This window comes from Hyla sarda, chromosome 11 (assembly GCF_029499605.1).
Source record: "Hyla sarda isolate aHylSar1 chromosome 11, aHylSar1.hap1, whole genome shotgun sequence".
Lineage (NCBI taxonomy): Eukaryota > Metazoa > Chordata > Amphibia > Anura > Hylidae > Hyla > Hyla sarda.
The window spans coordinates 86,487,605-86,509,360 of NC_079199.1; the positions used below are offsets into that span (position 1 = coordinate 86,487,605).

The 21,756-nt window shown below is 45.1% G+C and overlaps 1 protein-coding gene across 9 annotated transcripts in view; it reads right to left on the minus strand.

Moving 5' to 3' along the window:
* ANXA9 (annexin A9) overlaps window positions 1–21,756 on the minus strand; it is a 113,039-nt gene that overhangs the window by 46,656 nt on the left and 44,627 nt on the right. For 3 of the 9 annotated variants that reach the window (XM_056545700.1, XM_056545701.1, XM_056545702.1), the window contains one exon: window positions 6,175–6,279. The exons of 4 other annotated variants lie outside the window; for them this stretch is intronic. In XM_056545700.1, the coding sequence (XP_056401675.1) occupies window positions 6,175–6,261 (87 nt within the window). In that variant the 5' untranslated portion in view covers window positions 6,262–6,279. Of the gene's footprint in view, window positions 1–6,174; window positions 6,280–21,613; window positions 21,620–21,756 lie in introns of those variants that run through there. 2 more of the 9 variants (XM_056545703.1, XM_056545710.1) reach the window with 2 other exon arrangements.

The window sequence follows — 21,756 nt, forward strand, 5'->3', positions numbered from 1 at the left end:
TGTAGTTTTCGTTTGGGGCAGCTGATGAGCCACAGGCTGAATCAGGGCATGCTGGGAGTTGTAGTGAGTAACTAACTGCAACTCCCGAATTAATAAAAAATAAAAATCAAAACATCAAAAGGTCACATCAAAACCAAAAAGGTACTGTTAAAAACTTAAGATCGGGGCACAAAAAAATGAGCCCTAATACAGGCCTGTATAATGAGAAATAAAAAAAAGTTATAGGAGTCAGAATAAGACCAAATTTCCCCAGCATTTGTGTATCTTTTGATGTTACGCATACATAACTCATTATGCAAATTAGCATGGCTGGTTTTTCTTTGCAAGAAAGGTGGCAACTCTACTTGTTGTCCATGGGAAAAATAACTATTTTTATTTCTACTACTTACTGGGAAAACTTCAACACAAATAAAAATGCTTGGGTGGGATCTGGACGCCCCAGGTTTATTCACACATTCAATATTGTCTTTACTGTATAGAGTTAATTCACATCATAATTTGAGCCTCCAAGGCAATTTGCGCTTTTCGGTCTGAGCAAAAATTCGTATATGCTTGGAAAATGACCCAAACGTAGTCACTAGCTGACTACTATCAGGTCATTGAATGGGGCCCGTGCCTATCCAAGCACGGATATGTTGGCATCCAATTTGAGATTTTACTGAAGTAGCTGTGTCTTGGAGGCAGAAATCATGATGTGACTTTACTGAATGCATTAGGCTGTGGGGGGGGGGGGGGGGGGGGGTAAAAAGATATGAGAGATATATTATATTCCTCACCAGAAAATATTCTGACCACATCTTCACTATTCTTATTCTCTCCTATTAGACCACATACTGTATGAGAAGCCAAATTATACTAGAATAGCATGAGGATTTTGGGATTCTGTCCAGAGGAAAAGTTGCTGAGTTGCCCATAGCAACCAATCAGATCGCTTCATTTTTAACAAGGCACCTGAAAAATGAAAGCAGCGATCTGATTGGTTGCTATGGGCAACTCAGCAACTTTTCCTCTGGACAGGTTTTGATAAATCTCCCCCTTGGTGAATTTGAAAAATAATGCAGAAAATGATTTCTCCTTCTTCTTTGATTTCAGCTTAGAAAATCTGCAACAAAGAAACCACAACATAAAATAATATGCTGTCGATGGAAAAATCTGCAACCCACATTAATTTTTGTGCAGAGAATTTATCTGTAGCTGATATTGTGATATTATGTGTATTTTCTATGGAAAATTCTGTGTAGAAGATCTGCAGCTAATCCGCAGAGTGTGGCTTTACCATTTTAACAGTAAGTGCAATAAGAATATGTACAGTGCTCTGTAACAGTGACACCTCAGTACCCCAGGACAGCTACAGCCCCCTAATACAGTGTCCCCATAACAGTGGAAGCCATTATGCCTTCATAGCGGTAACACTTGCAGAAGCCCTCATAAAACTGTATCAGAAACAGATTCCCCAATATATATATATATATATATATATATATATATATATATATATATATACATATATATACATATATATACAGTACAGACCAAAAGTTTGGACACACCTTCTTATTCAGAGTTTTCTTTATTTTCATGACTATGAAAATTGTAGATTCACACTGAAAGCATCAAAACTATGAATTAACACATGTGGAATTATAGACATAACAAAAAAGTGTGAAAATATGTCATATTCTAGGTTCTAGCCACCTGTTGCTTTGATTACTGCTTTGCACACTCATTCTCTTGATGAGCTTCAAGAGGTAGTCACCTGAAATGGTCTTCCAACAGTCTTGAAGGAGTTCCCAGAGATGCTTAGCACTTGTTGGCCCATTTTGCCTTCACTCTGCGGTCCAGCTCACCCCAAATCATCTCGATTGGGTTCAGGTCCGGTGACTGTGGAGGCCAGGTCATCTGGCGCAGCACCCCATCACTCTCCTTCTTGGTCAAATAGCCCTTACACAGCCTGGAGGTGTTTGGGGTCATTGTCCTGTTGAAAAATAAATGATGGTCCAACTAAACGCAAACCAGATGGAATAGCAAGATTCTGTGGTAGCCATGCTGGTTCAGTATGCCTTCAATTTTGAATAAATCCCCAACAGTGTCACCAGTAAAGCCCTCCCCCCCCCCCCCCCCCACACACACACACGCCTCCTCCTCCACCCCAGCACACCTGTGAAGTGAAAACCATTTCAGGTGACTACCTCTTGAATCTCAACAAGAGCATGCCAGGAGTGTGCAAAGCAGTAATCAAAGCAAAAGGTGGCTACTTTGAAGAACCTAGAATATGACATATTTTCAGTTGTTACACACTTTTTTGTTATGTATATAATCCCACATGTGTTAATTCATAGTTTTGATGCCTTCAATGTGAATCTACAATTTTCATAAAATTGAGAAAATAAAGAAAACTCTGAATGAGAAGGTGTGTCCAAACTTTTGGTCTGTACTGTGTATATATATATATATATATATATATATATATATATATTGGCTACAACCTATTCACATAACATTGCATCCTTTCCTTTTGGTTAATGGTTAGGACACAACTTCTGCTAGACATGCAGATGACTTGCCTGTTCTGCCAGGAGAGTGGGGGAAATCCCCATCAGTTTCCATATATATTCCTGTGACAGCTTCATTAAATGTTTTTATCTGTATTACTTACTACTAGGTGGCAGCATAGAGCAGACATATCTGAACACCTAATACGCGTCATTAATACACTGCTGAAGGTTGTGTTTTAAGTAGATAAAATAAAGAACATTAACCAGGAAAAGGGCAAAGGTCTGTATGTTTTCTGTCATAGATAGCAGCGATAACAGGCGTTCAGTGTGCAGTGCTGAGAACACAACATCACACGTCACCAGATGACATAATGGCAGAGCACAGGACCTTCTCTGCAGGGGACTATAGTATGTCCTTAATTATAGGTTACAATCATAATTTATTTTCGAAGAATAGTCAATCCAAACCGGTCATACTAGTGTAATTTAAAAGGATATGAGGGAAAGGGCCAATATCACTACAGTATAGATAAATTCAGTCATCATGCCATTAACTAATAAGTCTTATCACAATGATATTGCAGTCATGACAACAGGTGATGCCATAACTTCAGACTATCAGTTTCCTGGACTGCCCATAGTAGTTAATTCTTTCTGTGGAATCTGCTTGGAAATGCATTGTGGTTAATGTCTGAGCAGTCCTTGTGCCAGCTGATTCAGGTGGTGCCTGCTTCGCACAAAATGACCGCCGAAAATTTATCCAGTAGTATATTCTGTAGTATTTCATACAGAAATCCCACTTAGATGCATGAACATAACATTGGTGTGAAAGTGTTTTCCATTGACCCGTTCACACTGCGTCAGAGGCGGATCCAGACTTCATGATTGTAACGAGTCATGGCAGGTGGTGGATCCTCTGGTCCTGTGTGGATGATGACATGAGCCTTGCCAGGGAGCGGAGTCTAAGGTGCCGCTGGTTTTCACCAGAGCCTGCCGCAAAGCAGGATGGTCTTGCTGCGACAGGCACCTCGGTTACACTACCCCTGGCACGACTCGTCCACACAAGTGGCTGGGATGTGGTGTGGCACAAAGGAAACTGGCAAGATGTAGTCAAGGTAGCAGTAGGTCAGGGCAGGCGGTACAGGTGCAGGGTCAGATAACGGAACAAGGATCTTGTACACAGAAACACAGTAGCTTTCTCTAGGGCACAAAGGCAACAAAGATCCTGAAGGGAACAAAAGGAGGAGCTGATACTTAAGGACAGGGTGCAGGTGTAGACACTTAATTAATAAAGTACTGGCCCTTTAAATGTAAGAGCCCCCGGCGTGCGCCCTAGGAGGCCAGGGCTGCGAGGACAGGAAGCCCAGGGAGGTGAGTGACAGGTGGGATTCACATGCGGGCATGTCCCGCGATGCGAATCCCAGCCCCGCCGGCCACGGGGACATGACAAGAGAGCGCTCACGGCCAGCGTGTCTAGCCGAAGCGCAGATGTTACAGTACCCCCCTTTGGTCTCCCCCTCTTCTTTAGAACTCAGAAAGTTCCCCACTACATGAGACCAAGGGGTTTCTGGAATGGTCAAAGGCTGTAAGGGACTTGCAGGTTTCTGTCGTGGAGTCTTCCGTCTTCTAAGGTGACCAACTGGCAAAGAAGAATGTCCCCAATTCAAGACTTTAAGTCTGAGTTTAACAAGCACAGAAGGTACCACAGGAGGAAAATTATGCCTTGGTGTGGAGTCCAATCCTGCTACATCAGATGATCTGGAAAAAGCGTCGGCTCTGAAGCTTTTATTAGCAGGCCTAAGAGGAGGCACGAGACAGTGATCTTGGCAATATTGTCCCTAACAAGTGATTTCACCAGATTTTCAGTCCGGTTGTGGAGAATGACATTGAAGCCAAGGAAGACCAAGCAGAAGCTCTGAAGTACAATGTGTTAGCACATAAAACTCAATCTTTTCCTTATGCAAATCCCCCACTTGCATGATGAGGGGTTCAGTGCAGAATTGCACCTTACAGTTGAGATTTTGTCCATTAACAAAAGAAATGTAGAATAGCTTGATAAGATGCCTCACTGGAAGACGGTGTTTATGGACCTGGGAGGCACCAATGAAGTTGCCAGTGGAACCGGAGTCCAAAAAAGCAGTAGCGATGAAAGGAGTCTTGGCAGAGGTAAACAATTGAATCAGGGTGGTCAAGCGAGGAGAGGTAATATTCACATCAAGGGATGCCACTCCTACTTGACCAAGATGAGAACGGAGGGCGTACAGAACAGTCTTTGAGAAAGTGCCCCGGACTGGCACAATATAGGCACAAATTCTCATTGCCTCGATGGGATCTTTCCTGCTGCGGTAAGCGAAAATGGTCCATCTCCATAGCCTCTTCGGCAGGAGGCAAAGAAGACAATAGAGGTGCCAGATGAGGTACTCGCTGTATTCGGGCAGGTTCTTTTTCCAAAGGAAGTTCTTCCTGCCTCTCAGCAAAACGCACATCAATACGAGTGGCTAATTGGATAAGTTCACTCAGGTTAATCGGAAAATCTCATGCAGCGAGAGCATCCTTGATTCTAGAGGAAAGTCCTTTTTTAAAGGTAGCACACAAGGCCTCATCGTTCCAAGCAAGTTCAGAGACAAGATGCGGGACTGAACCGCGTAGTCACCAACAGAGGAGTTGCCTTGGCAGAGGAGGCTTGCGCGAGTTCTTCAAATGCATTGCGTAATTCTGCAAGGAAGGCTGACAGGTTCAAGAAGACTGGATCTCTATGATCCCAGAGAGGAGTAGCCCAGGCTAAAGCTTTTCTAGACAGTAGACTGACCACAAACGCCACTTTAGCACGCTCTGTCGGAAACAGATCCGCCATGAGTTCTAGATGGATAGAACACTGTGTCACAAAGCCTCTACACAGCTTGGGATCCCCGTCATACTTTGGACAAGGACAAACAAAGCTTGGTCCCGGGATAAGCTGCATACACAGGAGGAGGCTCAGGAACAGGTGGCTGCTGCTTTTGCTGTTGTTGCTGCTGAGCGGCAAGAAGTTGTTGCACCAAGGCTGAGAGTTCATTCGGTTGTTGCGCCTGATGGGCTACCTACTGCAACTGCTGAGCCATGATGGTGGAAAGATCAGAGACATCTGGCAGAGGCACCCCAGCGGGATCCATGACTGGATCTGGGATGTGATGTGGTGTGGCACAAAGGAAACTGGCAAGACGTGGTCTAGGTAGCAGTAGGTCAAGGCAGGCGGCACAGGTGCAGGGTCAGATAACAGAACAAGGATCTGGTACACAGAAATCAGGAACACAGAAACACAGTAGCTTTCTTTAGCGCACAAAGGCAACAAAGATCCGGCAGGGAACAAAGGGACACCACTATACACCACTATACATAGACCAGTATCACTAATAAAACCACAATACAAGGGATAAATAATACTGCCACCGCATTGCCACTACCATTTAATAACAAGATAATACCACAATACTGATACAAAATAAAACCACTGTACAGAGACCAGTATCACCAATAACACCACTATCCAAGGGACAAATTATACTGCCACATCATGACTTCATATTACCATCATATAGTGACTGGATAATGCCACTAATGCTGAATAAAAACCTCTGTAGGCATACAGTGGTGGCCCCGGCTTTACACAGGTTCTAAAGACCTATAATTGAGTACATACAGTTACATCAGGTGACGTCTGGAGTTGGTAACTTTCCTTTTTCTTCTCCATCTGGCCCAGGCTGTCATGAAGATTTCTTCCAGCCATAACTCGTCTCCACAGAACCTGCCGGAAAAACATTTTAGGCTGTGTACTTTTCCAGCAACTATAGCAATCTAAACAGTAATAATAACAACCCCCTTAGTGTCTCACACAGTAGAGTGGGTAGATAAGTGCGTTTGGGAAGAGGTAGGGCCCTCACATTATTTTGTTAGGTCGCTTAAGCAAGTAGACAGGTCCCTTAACTTTGTTTCCCCCATAACACAGGTGCCCCGAGTAGGTATGTGCCACCTGTAGATAGGTCCCCCTGTAGATAGCTGCAGCCCCCCATATATAGTGGTAGCAGCGGCCCCCTTTAGGTAGTAGCATCGACCCCCTTTAGATAGTAGTGGAAGCAACAAAGTTTAGGTAATAGCAGCCTCCTTTAGGTAGTAATAGCAGACTCCTTTTAGGTGGTAGTAATAGTAGCCCCATTTAGATGGTAGTAATAGTAACCCTCTTTTAGGTAGTAGTAGTAATAGGAAACCCCTTTAAGTGGTAGTAATAGCCCTATATAGGTAGTATAGGCAGCAGCAGCCCCCTTTATGTAGCAAAAGCAGCAGCAGACCCTTTTAGGTACTAAAGACATCAGCAGCCCCCTCTAGGTAATAAAAACAGCAGCAGCCCCCTCCAGGTAGTAAGAACAGCAGCATCAGCCCCCTTTAGGTAGTAAGAACAGCAGCATCAGCCCCTTTAGGTGGTACAAACAGCAGCAGCTCCCTTTAGGTAGTAAAACAGCAGCAGCAACTTTAGATAGTAAAGCAGCAGCAGCCCCCTTTAGGTAGTAAAACAGCAGCAGGCCCCTTTAGGTGGTAAAAGCAGCAACTCCCTTTAGGTAGTAAAACAGCAGCAGCCCCTTTGGGTGGTAAAAACCTCAGCAACCCCCTTTAGGTAGTAAAACAGCAGCAGCCCTCTTTAGATAGTAAAAACAGCAATAGCCCCCCTTTAGATGGTAAAAACAGCACCAGCCCCCTCTAGTTATTAATAACAGTAGCAATAACAGGCCCCCTCGAGCATGATGCCTTAGTGGGGGTACACTTTCCTAGAGTCTGGGCTTCATTAAAACTAATGTATAGGTGTATAAAAAATATATATGATTATATATAAATAATGTAGATCCAGTGAGTTAGATTAAATTAAAACAATGTATTAATACAACAATAGTGATATTTCTTGTGGTGTCTTTTGTAGGGCCCTTACATCGGACTTACCACGATAAGACTGGTAGATGTACATAAAATAGAAAATAAAAATAAAATAGGCATAAAAATGTATAAGTAATAGGTGCTGGTATCCCAGTTAGGCAAATAATAGGTAGCGCTATAGGTGCATGCACGGGGATCGTGCTATGTCGGGTGGAATGCAATGATCTGAGCAGCGATGTCTCTGTGTGGCTCGTATCTGATAGAGATATTGCGCGTGGCAGCGTGCCGGTAAGTGAGTGAATTCAGTGTGCTCTGCGGCGCTGGAGATTCCTTATATATGTCCCACTCTACCTTGACGGCACAGGGATAGAGATTAGTGAGTGGGATATAGATAGTCTGTTATTTGTAAGCCCGTGGGTGCATGAAGCTGTGCTTTGCAGCGCTGGAGACCCCTCAAATGTGGACCACTCTACCCCAGCGGCATGGGGAAAGCTTGAGTGGGTCTAGGGGTTTGGCACACTGTGCCTCTTACCAGCAATGTCCTAGAGAGAGGTTACCGGGCATAGGTTTTCACCGTGGAGACGTCCGCTGGCAGGCGGGATACGTGCAATCTGGGGAGTGCGCTCTGATATAGTTTTTGCAGTCCAATGGATGATGTCGAGTTTGCCAATACTGGGGTACAGGTGGTGGAGGCTAGACGTATTTCAAGGTACTCATCTACCTCTTTTTTAATAGCAATGCCAAACCCCTAAACCCACTCAGCCGCCAGGGTAGAGAGGTCCACATTTGAGGGGTCTCCAGCGCTGCAGAGCACAGCTTCATGCACCCACAGGATTACAAATAACAGACTATCTATATCCCACTCACTAATCTCTATCCCTGTGCCGTCAGGGTAGAGTGGGACACATATAGGGAATCTCCAGTGCCGCAGAGCACACTGAATTCACTCACTTACTGGCATGCTGCCAAGCGCAATATCTCTATCAGATACTAGCCACACAGAGACTTCGCTGCTCAGATCATAAGACATTGCATTCCACCAGGCATAGCACGATCCCCGCGCATGCACCTATAGCGCTACCTATTATTTGCCTAACTGGGATACCAGCACCTATTACTTATACATTTTATGCCTATTGTATTTTCTATTTTATGTACATCTACTACCAGTCTTATCGTGGTAAGTCCAATGTAAGGGCCCTACAAAGGACACCACAAGAAATATCACTATTGTTGTATTAATAAAATGTTTTAATTCAATCTAACTCACTGGATCTACATTATTATATGTGGTGGCTTGGGGGGTGTAGGGTGAATAGGGTGTAGCTGTGTAGTGATGAAAGGGTGTAGCATTAACCCTTAACTGTCGTGACACCAGGGTGCGGGTTCCTCCTCATATATATATATATCCTACCGCCACCCGTCCCAGGAACGATAGGTAGGAATAAAGAATTGTCCGCAACCAGGATTGTAGTAAACTGGAATTAACTTTACTGCAGACTCTATGCAAGATGAAATCAGCAAACAGTCTATACAGAGGACCGGTACGTAGGCTCCTCACAGGTGGTTGGGACCTTGTAGGGAATAAGCTTTGAGGCTTGTTTTACGCTTTAAAGCGTACCTGTCAGATCTCACGGGGAAAGAAAATGTTACTCAGTACCTAATCCTGACAATGTACATCTGATTTTTATGCCTCTATCACCTTTATTACTTATTTTTTTAAAAATCCCTTTTTTCATTATCTCACAGTGCTATAAATCTTCTCTGGGGAAGGGAGCGTGTCCCTCCCTTGTGGTGGTGGGAGATGATTGAGGTGTCTGCTCATGCAGCCTTGTCCATCAGTCATCTCTTGTCTATGACTCATGGACAAGCCTGATGCTGCTGTAGGACTGATTTGTGTTCTAATAGGAATGGAGACCCCTAGTGGTGGGATTTTAGGGAGCAGTTTTCTTCATATAATATTAAAAACATTTTTTAACATCCATATTACAAAATGTCTTTAATTTTATTCAATAACAACATTTAAAAGGTTTTTGGATCTGACAGTGCCCATTTAATGTCATCACAGATCATTAACCTTCTTAGCGGTTATCCCGAGCGTGACTCAGGGTTAATTTCCCCTGCCAGGAGCGGTAACCCCGAGTCAAGCTCGGGGTAGAATTTCAGCGTTGCAGGGGATGATTGCGGGGGATCATTGTGGCATTGCGGGGTATTATTGCGGTGTTGCGGGGTAGCGTTGCGGGGTAGCGGGGTATCATTGCGGCGTTGTGGGGTATCATTGCGGCGTTGCAGGGTATCATTGCGGCGTTGCGGGGTATCATTGCGGTATTGCAGGGTTGCGAGGTAGCGGGGTATCATTGCGGGGTAGCATTGCAGAGTTGCGAGCGGAGCCCACTTACCTTCCACTTGCGATCCAGCGATGTTCTCCGCTGTGATCAGCGGTGTTCTCCGCTGTGATCAGTCTCCGACAGACCTCCTGGTTCCATTCTCTGCGAGCAGCAGCGGCGCATGAGAACGGAACTGGGCGGGAAATTCAAAAATGTAAACATACACACACATATAAAAAGAGGTCATAAAGAGTTCATACATTGCAATCTGAGGGGATTACACTGTATTACTTCAGATCTGACACTTGATCACTGTACAGTGCACCTTGCCTGACATATTACTGTCATTTGTGCCCCAAAAATATTTATAAAATGGCATCAAAAACGCGCCACTTTACATCAAAATCTATCTTGGACCAGTTGAGTGACAGCGACAGCGACACGGAGGTGCTCGCAGAACTGAGCGATAGTGAGTCGTGGGGAGATTTGTCATCTGACACCGACACTGATATGTCAAGTGACAACGGCGATGATCCTATACCTGACCTCAGCGATGTGCGCACTTGGCACTCTATCAACTGCGATACGGACCAGGTAGCGCCCCCAAGATTCCCGTTCACTGGATCACCTGGGATGAAGGTAGATGTTGAGCGTGACAGCCCTCTGGCATATCTGCAATTATTCCTCACTGAGGAGGTAATTGAAATAATTGTTAGAGAGACAAATCGCTACCAAGAGTAGCAATCCGCTACGCCGCATGCCAGGTTTTCTAGAAGCAGAAAGTGGGAACCGGTGACCAAAGAGGATATCTGGCAGTTTCTGGGACTCATCATTCTTCAGGGGCTGGTGGGGAAACCGTTCCAGAAATGGTACTGGACCACCAACAAGCTGCTGGCCACTCCGTTTTTTGGCACCGTGATGTCGGAATACTGGTTTTCCCTCATCATGAAGTATTTTCACTTCACAAACAATGAAGACTTTGATGAGGCCACGCATCCTGCACCCAAACTAAAAAAAATCTGGGAGGTATGGCAAATTATTGTGACCAATTTCCAGCGGACCTACGTGCCAGAAAGGGACGTCAGCGTGGATGAAAGTTTGATGGCCTACAAGGGACGCCTAAGCTGGATACAATAAATTGCATCCAAAAGAGAGCGGTTTGGCATCAAATCCTACATGCTCTGCGAGTCATCCGCTGGATACATCTGGAATTCGGTCATTTACACCAGTAAAGGCACAAAGTTCAAGCCCGGTTTTGGGATGGCCTCCAATACCTCCACTGCCATGGTCCACACAAAAGGTGGGAAGATGTGCTGAAGCCGCAAGTCGTGATAGACTATGACAAAAACATGGGAGGTGTCAACAGAGCCGATCAGGCAATGACATTTTATCCGGCTATGCACAAACAGAAAAAAAAAATATTATAAGAAGATCTTCAGACATCTTCTGGAACAATGCCTTTGGAATGCATATATCCTGCACAAAGCAAAGAGTGACAAGCCTCTTGTTCATTCCGAGTTCATCTGGAAGGTGGCTGAGAGGATTTTTGTCAACCACCAGACGCCATCAGTAGTTGAGAACAGACCTGGACGTCGTGCTGTTGACGTTGTCAACCCAGAACTGGTCGTCACTTTATGGACTACATCCCGCCAACCGCAAAAAAGGCAGCACCTACCAGGATGTGCGTAGTTTGCTGCTCAAAGAGACATAGCAATGGAAAGAAAGTCCAAAAAAGAAACCAGGTTTCATTGTCCTGATTGTGACGTCAGACTTTGTGCAGTCCCATGTTTTAAAATTTAACACACTCAGGATGTTTATTGAATTTTCTTTGTTTGACAAATTTCATTATTTTTCATTATATTATTGAAAAAAATTTATTAGATTAAAATTCATGATTTTGTGTTTCAAACTTTATCACGTCTACTAGAGTCTTGTTTGGTCAGGTTTAAGTAAGTAATTACTAAGAATTGTAGGCCTACAATACATAACGCCAAATTTCCATGCAAAAAATTGTACCGCTTTTGGTACAAATTTCCTGACATAATCATACCGCCAGGGGGGTTAAGAACCATTCCTGCAGCATTAGATTATAACATAGAAGCATAGAATGTGTTGGCAGATAAGAAACATTCAGCTTATCTAGTTTGCTCAATATTCTGAATACTGTGAATAGTCCCTGGCCCTACTTTATATGAAGGATAGCTTTATACCTATCCCATGCATGCTTAAACTCTTTCACTGTATTTGCAGCTACCACATCTGTAGAAAGGCTATTCCATGTATCCACTTCTCTCTTAGTAAAGTAATACTTAAAGGGGTACTCCAGCCCTAATACATCTTATCCCCTATACAAAGGATAGGGATAAGATGAATGATCGTGGGGGTCCCGCCGTTGGGGACCCCCACAATCTGTCATTCCGCATCCACCTTTGTGAGCTCTCCGCAGCGCTGGAGGCTCCGAGTGTGAAGCGTGACGACCACAGGGCCGGAGTATCGTGACGTCACGACTCCGCCCCCGTGTGATGTCACGTCCCGCCCACTCAATTTAAGTCTATGGGAGGGGGCGGGATGTAAAACTACGTCCTCTTGTGGTAGTTTTATTTCTTTTATATCTACTCTCCTCCTTTACCTTGTTGATACGTATTTCTTCCAAGCTATGGATGACACGCCCCTTCCATATATCTCTACGGGAGTTTCAGAGATAAGCAAATGCTGCATCTCCTTCTTTCCAATAGACATTAATGGAAGGGGGCGTGATGACCACTAGTCCACTAGTACTGGAGTACCTTTTTAACCTTTCCTGGTAAGTTTTTTATCCTGCAATCTATGTACTAGTTTAGGAGCTATTCTCTAAACTTTCTCCAATGTACTGTATCCATATAATTCTGGAGATCTAGTATCCAGTACTTGCCAAAGTACTCCAAGTGAGGTCTCATCAGTGTTCTGTACAGTGACATGAGCACCCTCTTTCTACTGCCAATATCTCAATATACACCCATGAGCACTTCCCACTACTGCTAATACCTCTACCTATACACCCATGAGCACTTCCCTCTTTCTACTGCTAATACTGTACCTCTCCCTTTACACCCAAGCAGTCTGCAAACATTTCTTGCTGCTCTGCCTACCTACTTTAAAGGAGATCTGTAGTGTAAATGTTTCATAATCCCCTGTGACCGGTAACATAACATACTTTAACTCATCTTCTGATGTTCCCCCGTTGCGCCGATATTGGTGTCCTCGTCCTCCGGTGGCGAACTTCTTCCTGCTTCCTGGGGACGATGAGTCATACTGCGCTCAGCATATCGCCGGCCGCAGCGATGTCTCGCCTTGGCTGGTGATAGGCTGAGCGCACTGTTAGGTAACGAGCCTGGGCCCCACCTTCTCCTGGCTCATTACATGACAGTGTGCTCATCATATCACTGGCCGAGGCCGGACATTGCTGCGGCTGGCAATACGCTAAGCGCAGTATGACTGATCATCCACAGAAAGCAGGAAGAAGACCGGCACTGGAGGACCGGGACACCGATATCGGCGCAACAGGGGAACCTCAGAAGGTGAGTTAAAGTTTGTTTTGTCACTTTTTGAAGCCCGAACACAGGGGATTAAGAACATTTTTCACTACAGATCTCCTTTAAGTATAAAATAATAATGACCTCATAATCCCTTTCCTCAGATACTGAGGTTAGGACTGCATCACATATTATATACTCTGCCCTTGGGTTATCACACCCCAGGTGCATTATCTTGCACTTATCCACATAAAATTTTAGTTGCCAGAGTTCTGACCATTCCTCTAGTTTACCCATATCCTTTTCCATTTGGCATATCCCTCCATGAACATCAACCCTGTTACATATCTTTGTGTCATCAGCAAAAAGACCAACACCTTACGATCAAGACCTTCTGCAATATCACTGATGAAAATATTAAACAAAATGGGTCCCAGTACAGATGCCTGAGGTCCCCACTGGTAACAAGACCTTGCTCTGAATATTCTCCATTGACTACAACCCTCTGTCAGAAGCCTTACTAAAATCTAGATAAGCGATGCCTATTGCACCTCCGCTATCTGTTATTTTAGTCACTCAGTCAAAAAATCAATAAGATTAGTTTGACATGATCTCCCTGAAGTAAACCTGTGTTGACCCAGTACAGGAGTCATGTATTCCTCTGTACTTCTGCCCATCCTGTCTGGAGGATCGTGCTCAATGTCCATCATGGGTCCCCTCTCCCTAGAACTCTCTTTATTACATTAAGGAAAGTATTAATAATGTATTGTTATACCAGAGTTAATATGATGTATTTTAGATGCACTGTTACCTTAAATCTGTGTTACTAAGGACCTTTGTTGTCAAGGGGAGTATGCAAGGTGAACAGGTGGCTTGTCGGTGACCAATGGGATCTCTCTAAACTGTCCCCCTTATATAGCGTGGTCAGGGTTCAGTTAGCCAGTTCTAGTTCTAGTCCAGGTGCATGCTGAGGCACAGCGAAGTGAGGATCTGAGGAGTCTGTGTGATCCAGAAGGAGGCTACGCTTCTACTGCAAATTAACCCCTGCACCTGTAGTGAAAGTCAAAGCTGCAAGGTATGATAAATCACACAACAGATATTGGAAGGAGATGTCCGCACTGCCAGTGTAGTGTAGGAACGGTAAGAGTACTTGTTTTATTAACACACAACTGGGCCGAGATGGCCCTTTCATCAGGCGTGCACAAAATCAATGGAGTACGTCATTAACCCGAAATGACATCTCCAAAGATATGCCCATCACTAAAAAAATATATAACTTGGTACACATATCACATAAAAAAAAGCATATGGCATAAAAACAAGAAAATAGAGAAAGATGTACCCATCATGTCATTATAACAATCACAAAGATACATTGCACACACAAAAAAAACGATAAAACGATTTATCGATGACCTCTTCATTATAAGGAGGGGGAGTGAACCTGAGGCACTAGAAGTTGTATAACATGTTAACAATAATGATTGGGGGCTGGTTTTTACTCACAGTTTTTCATGTGACAAAATGGTGTTTCTGGATCTGGAAATTTTGTAAGATTTTAAGGGCACAGTACAAACAAAACCCCATTTTAAAAAAGTGGATGTCAATAGTTTTTTAGATTATTCAAGTTGCCATTACCCAAAATGGGTAAAGAATATACCCTATGGACAATACCAAAGGGTAAGAAAAAAATTGTAGTCCAGATATTGATTTTACATCCCAAGCCAATATTTTACGTGATCGTTTTATTGAGAAGGGGTACCCTAAAAAGGTTCTAATGGATGTTTTCCAAAAAGTAAGCAAGTTACCACAGAAAGAATTAGTGAATAAAAATAGAAATAAAAGTAAAGAAAAAATGAAAGTAAGATCAATATTACTCTGAAAAAGGAAATGTTATTTTATCACTAATTACAATACGGGGACTTCAAATATCAGGAAGATTTTATGTAAACATTGACCAGTCTTATTACTGGATCCCATCCTAAAGGATATTATACCTAAAAATCCTGCTCCGTAGAGCTAAAACACTCCAGAACCATTTGGCCCATAGCAGAATAAAAAATCTTTATGAAATGGATGACATTGTTAGTGTTGCTCGCGAATATTCGCAATTCGAATATTATTCGCGAATATCGCATATTCGCGAATTCGCGAATATAGCGCTATATATTCGTAATTACGAATATTCGTTGTTTTTTTTTTTCACAGTACACATCACAGTGATCATCCCTCTCTGCTTCCAGCTTGTGTGGTGTAAAGAAGGCTCTAATACTACTGTGTGAGACTGGCGGGCGAATTTCGCATATGCGAACATTTGCATATGCTAATTTTCACATATGCGAATTATCACATATGTAAATTTTCGCATACGCGAATATTCGCGAATATGCGAATATTCGCGAATATATGACGAATATTCGTCCATATATTCGCGAATATTCGCGAATTCGAATATGGCCTATGCCGCTCAACACTAGACATTGTACACAAGACCCAATTACATCTACAATTAGGGACACACAGGTGCAATAAACCTAGAATCTTCTGTTGTGCAATGATACCTGCAGAGGGAATAAAAACTTTTTGCTCTTGGTCTGCAGGTGAAATTTTCACATTGAAAACATATAATAACTGTGCTTCTGTTTATGTAATATACTTATTAACTTGTCACTGCGGGCTACAGTATGTGGGGCGAACAGCACAGACCCTACGTGCCTGATTAAATAAACACCGACATAATTTAAATACAAAATTTATGCTTCATAGTGTCTCTCGACACATTACCTTATCTCATATCTAGGTCTCTCGGTATGTGTAATTGAATCCATTTCTGCAAACTGCCCAAACCGTTTTAACAACTTATTAATAGAGAGTCCTTTTGGATATTTAAAATTAACTCATTATACCCTGAGGGGTTAAATGAAACTATTGAAAAAACAATTATATAATGTAACTCATGTGGTTTATACTTTTTTGTGTGCAATATATCTTTATGATTGCTATAATGACACGATGGGTACATCTTTCTCTATTCTCTTGTTTTTACGCCAAATGCTTTTTTATGTTATATGTGTACCAAGTTATATATTTTTTTAGTGATGGGAGTACCTTTGGAGATGTCATTTCCGCTTAATGACGTACCCCATTGATCTTTTATAAAATGACCATTTTATTGTTTTTGTGCACACCTGATGAAATGGCCATCTCAGCCCAGAAACGCATTGTGTGTTAATAAAACAGTTACTCTTACCATTCCTGGTCAAGTCTGAATTTATCACTACACTGGCAGCACGGATATTTACTTCCAATATCCGTTGTGTGATTTCTCCCATCAGTTGTATGCCAAGTTAGTGTGGGAAGTCTGCAGCAGCCGAAATTACTACCATTGTGATCTGCTTTGATGAGTGTTGTGCCTTTCCTTGCACAACCTAAGAAGGTTAGCATATACAACAACTGCACAACAGCATTTACTTAGTAATCGGTTCTGCACATAGGAGCACTTTTGTGTTTTTCTTCTCTTTTTCTCTAAAGCTGCAAGGTAGCAACTAAACGAGTGGGGAAACTACAGAAGTCCTAGTTCAGTCAAGATAGTCAAGTCTATCAATTACTTAATTCAAGTGTGGCTTCCTCAGTCAAGTCAATTACAACAACAAGTCCCAGCAAGCTGATAAGCTTCCCTAAGTTCACCCTGCATCTCCTTGGTGCTGAACTGAACTGTATAGAGTGTAACCCCTTGTCTGCCTCAGTAAAGAGCCATTGTTCTGTAACCTTGCGTCGGAGTGATTATTTGCCCCGTGCCTGGCCCAGGAATAATCGGCTATACCTTGGGTGGTGAAATAGGTAAACCACGCTGTCACGCCAGAGCGGCAGCGGGACCCGGAGCGCTCACGATGTGCCTCTACATGCAGCGCTCCGGTCGGCACCGCGAGCGCTGCTCCCGTGTCACTGGGGGGGACGCGATCCGAGGCACGGGATGTGCCCGCTCTCGGATCGCGCCCCATGTCTCTCACCTGCCCCGTCCTCCTTCTCAGTCCCGGCGCGTGCGGCCCCGCTCTCTAGGGCGCGCGCGCCGGGTCTCTCAGATTTAAAGGGCCAGTGCACCATTAATTGGTGCCTGGCCCAATTAGTTGCAAGCACTCCCAACACTATAAAAACCCACTTCCCCTTCCTGTCCCTGCCGGATCTTGTTGCCTTGTGCCAGTGAAAGCGTTCCCGTGTGTCCTTTGCCTGTGTATCCAGACCGTTGCCGTTGCCCTTGACTACGAACCGTTGCTGCCTGCCCTGACCTTCTGCTACGTCTGACCTTGCCTTTTGCCTAGTCCTTCTGTACCGCGCCTGACTCAGCAGTCAGTGAGGTTGAGTCGCTATCGGGTGGAACGACCTGGGGGTTACCTGCCCCTGCAAGTCCATCCCGCTTTGCGGCGGGCTCTGGTGAAAACCAGTAACCCCTTAGATTCCGTTCCCCTGGTACGGCCCACGCCATCACCTCACTGACATAGAGGATCCACTACCTGTGCCTACCCGCATACCACTCCGGATCCTGACACACGCCCTGGCATCACGATCACAAAAGGTAAATAACATATGCCCTTCCATACCCATCACCACAACTTTTGGCATCTTACGAACAGGATACAAGTGTGTGCCTTATACAAAAGTACCCCCCAGTCTAAACTGTGTCCAGTTCTGCAGAAAAAAACGCACATCAGTGCAACAGAATTGCGACAAATTTAGTTCGGGACTGTCTCTGTTTAAAAGTCATATGTGGAAAGGTGCTTGTGGAAAGAGGGGGAGAAGAAGAAGAAGAAGTTTATTCTGGTTATTGTGCCTGCAAGAAGTTTGTGTTCATCACGTGCAAGATTTGTACTGAGGCCATGTTGCGTACCAAGATGTCTGACACCATACTTGAAAGGGTTAAACTGCTGGAGGAGAAGTGCACAAAGAAGTCCTGTGAAAATCAGCTCCCGCTCCTGGCCGTGAAAGTCAAGCTTCGGTTCCCAATCCAAAGTGGAACCAAAAGGGTCCACCTCCTGTTGCAGGAGGACCGACTGTAGAGGAGGCACCGCCGAGTCATTCTGATGATGAACTTCCAGCTGGCAGCCATCTTGCCGAAGACCGGTATAAGAAGCGGAGTGCAGCCAGACCTCTTCAGTTTGCCGGAAGTCAGCGGACGGAGTAAGATGGTGGAGGCACGAGAGATCACGAGGCCCGTGAATCCCAAGATGGCGCCTAGCGCCCAAAAAGTAGCAGCGGCCAAAGCTTAAGTCTTCCAAGAGCTTGCGGACCGGCTGCAGAAGCTGTCGCTGGAAGGAGAAGAAGCATGTCTGAAGGCCCCGCTGATGAAGGAGGACAAGTAGTGGCCAGCGACTCCTGAGGGCAGAACGCCCCCATCATCCTGTGAAGCATTGCTGGTGAGGCTTCCACTCCACTATCGGACCTGGTGATCCTGAACAGAGATCTATACCGAGGAATCTGGAGTGAGTACCCTGGCGAAGGCCGCCTTTTCCACTGCCTCGCCCAGCTCCAGCCCTGGGTCTGTCCCTCAGGTCCAGCAGCCAACAGTACACCCCAAGTCACCCCCACTCCCAGACTGGGTATTCGGCGATGAGCCGCAACTAATCTGTAAATGCACCAGTACCTACTGCCCCTGCCCGGAAAAGAGCATCCCTTAGTCCTTGCGGCCCTGTCAGAGAGGACTGAAAGAGAGGCCCGTATGTTTGCCATACTGGCAGAGATGAGGGGGCAGAGAAGAAGGGAATATGGCCCAAAAGAACTTCCACACAAAGCATCTAGAAAACATGTACATCCAGATGCTGGATCACCCACAGCCCAGAGAGCCCCCCCTAGAAAGTCGAAGAGCCACTGTGTTGAAATTTGATAAAGTCAGAGGGTTCGGCACGCTAATGGACTGCCACCACGTTGGTACTATCTTGGTGCACAGACGAGCGGTCAAGAGGGGCTATCTTCTTAACCCTCTACACTCCATAGAGAGTGGAGAGGTTGTAGAATACACACCGGTCCAGTGTGCACGAGGGGAATGGGCGGCAGCTGTAACCAGGCGCAAAAATCCTACACAGCTCCTCATTGTGCACTTTCCCTCAATCACACAGCGGTCCCAGCGCTTACACAGGGTACGCTATGCCCCGCCGCCGCCACGCCTATCCGACTGTGTGTGGCTGTGATCAAAAGCATTTTTGGGGTGATAAAGCCGGCAGAAATAAGGTAAAAACAATGCTGTACACACCATCTGCACACAGTACAAAGGCTTTGTGTAGGTTATAGCACCCAGAGTTCATGACACAGACTGCTTCAGCTGCCGCCGGATAGCTGTTTACTGTGCCCCATGTGCTGCGGTGATGAACACTTACATGTCCTCGGGGCTCCGGAGCATCCTCTTCGGGATCCCCTGCATCGCCGGCATTCTCCTTCGTCGTCATCACGTCGTCCCACACGCCGTCCCGTCATCCAATAGGAGCGGCGTGCATAGTGACGTGATGGCGGCGACGGAGAGCGAGGATCCCGGGGAAGCAGAGACATCCGGAGCGTCGGGGACACCCCGGGGACGCGGCGACAGCAATGGAGGGCGACATCCAGGGCAGCGGTGACGAGCGGTGACGGGTTTGGAACGGCGGGGACAGGTGAGTATAACTTCTTATTCTTTCCATTGCACGGATCCCTCAACATACGATGGTTTCAACAAACGATGATTCATTTGGAACGGATTACCATCATATGTTGAGGGACCACTGTACTCAGTCCATGTCAACACTAACTGTTTTCCAGTCCACTGTGCGCAGGACTTTTCTCAGTGGCCACAGAAAGAACCTGATAACCTGGAAATAGAACGTAAGGTGTAATGTTATTGCACATATGTCATTGTCTAGTATATTGTCAGTATGTTCAAACAATATTATGTTACGGGGAGAAGTAGCAAACAAACTGATGGGCTCCGTTAGCAAAGGCATCTGGGTAAAAAGCCTCTGGCAGCCCGATCCGAAATGTGTCATGTCATATAATGTGTCTAATATGTATAAAGTTTCATAAATGTTTATGTATAGTCAGTAAATAAACATGTTCATATACTTAAAATGTTGGTACAGTATTAAAGGGTTAAGTGTCAGTACAAAAGGTACACACAACAAAACCGCTACAACAACAGTTAATTTCCTCCTATTATTCATCCGGTTCAATGGAGTATGTCAGGACATTTGTACAAGTGCCACATGAACTCTAACACCCTTGTTTATTACCCTGAGAAGGACATTCCTCAAAATGCCCCAGGAACTATTGTGTGTTCTAATCCAGGCCCATTAGACCATTCCACTATATCTGCATCCAGGATGTTATGCTGAGGACAGCTTTCTTCTAGATGGGGAGTTTGTGGTGACCCAATACAGGAGTCATGTATTCCTCTGTACTTCTGCCCATCCTGTATGGTAGATCCAGCTTAATGTCCATCATGGGTCCCCTCTCCCTAGAACTCTCTTTATTACATTAAAGAAAGTATTATTAATGTATTGTTATACCAGATTTAATATAATGTATTTTATATGCACTGTTAAATCTGTGTTACTAAGGACCTTTGTTGTCAAGGGGAGTATGCAAGGTGAACAGGTGGCTTGTCGGTGACCAATGGGATCTCTCTAAACTGTCCCCTTATATAGCGTGGTCAGAGTTAAGCTAGTCAGTTCTAGTTCTTGTCCAGGTGCATGCTGAGGTACAGCGAAGTGAGGATCTGAGGAGTCTGTGTGATCCAGAAGGAGGCCTGAGGCCTAGTCCTGCAACCACGCTTCTATTGCAAATTAACCCCTGCACCCGTAGTGAAAATCAAAGCTGCAAGGTAGGAACTAAACCAGTGGGGAAACTACAGAAGTCCAAGTGCAGTCAAGATAGTCAAGTCTGTCAATTACTTAATTCAAGCGTGGCTGCCTCAGTCAAGTCAATTACAATTACAAGTCCGTGGGAATTTCGGTCCCTGCCGCGCGCCGGGCGGGGACCGGACGGGGGTGACTGCTGATATCTATCAGACCCCCCCCATATCATCAGACCCCCCCATGTCGGCGATCGCCGCAAATCGCAAGTGAATTTACACTTGCGATTTGTGGCTATTCCGGGTCATACGGGTCTATGGTGACCCGGTGACCCAGAATATAACGGGGATCGCGGTTGTCCAAGACACCCACGATCCCCCTGAAGGCATAGGAGTGAGGTGGCAGAGGTGCCACCCCTCCTATCTCTGCTATTGGTGGTCTAGACGCGACCACCAATAGCAGATCGGGGGTGGGGGGCTTTACTTTCGGTTTCCCCGTTCTGCCCACCCACAATAGGCGTGGCAGAACGTGGAACCGACAGAGGATCGGCGCCAACGTCCACTTACCCCGCGGGCGAGGCTGCGGGCGACCACCGGAGGAGATCGAAGTCCGGCAATGTCTTGCGGCTGGCTCCCTGGATCCAACGGAAGCCGGTAGGTTGCCTAGCAACATCTGGAGGGTACAGTTTGAGACCACTATACAGTGGTCT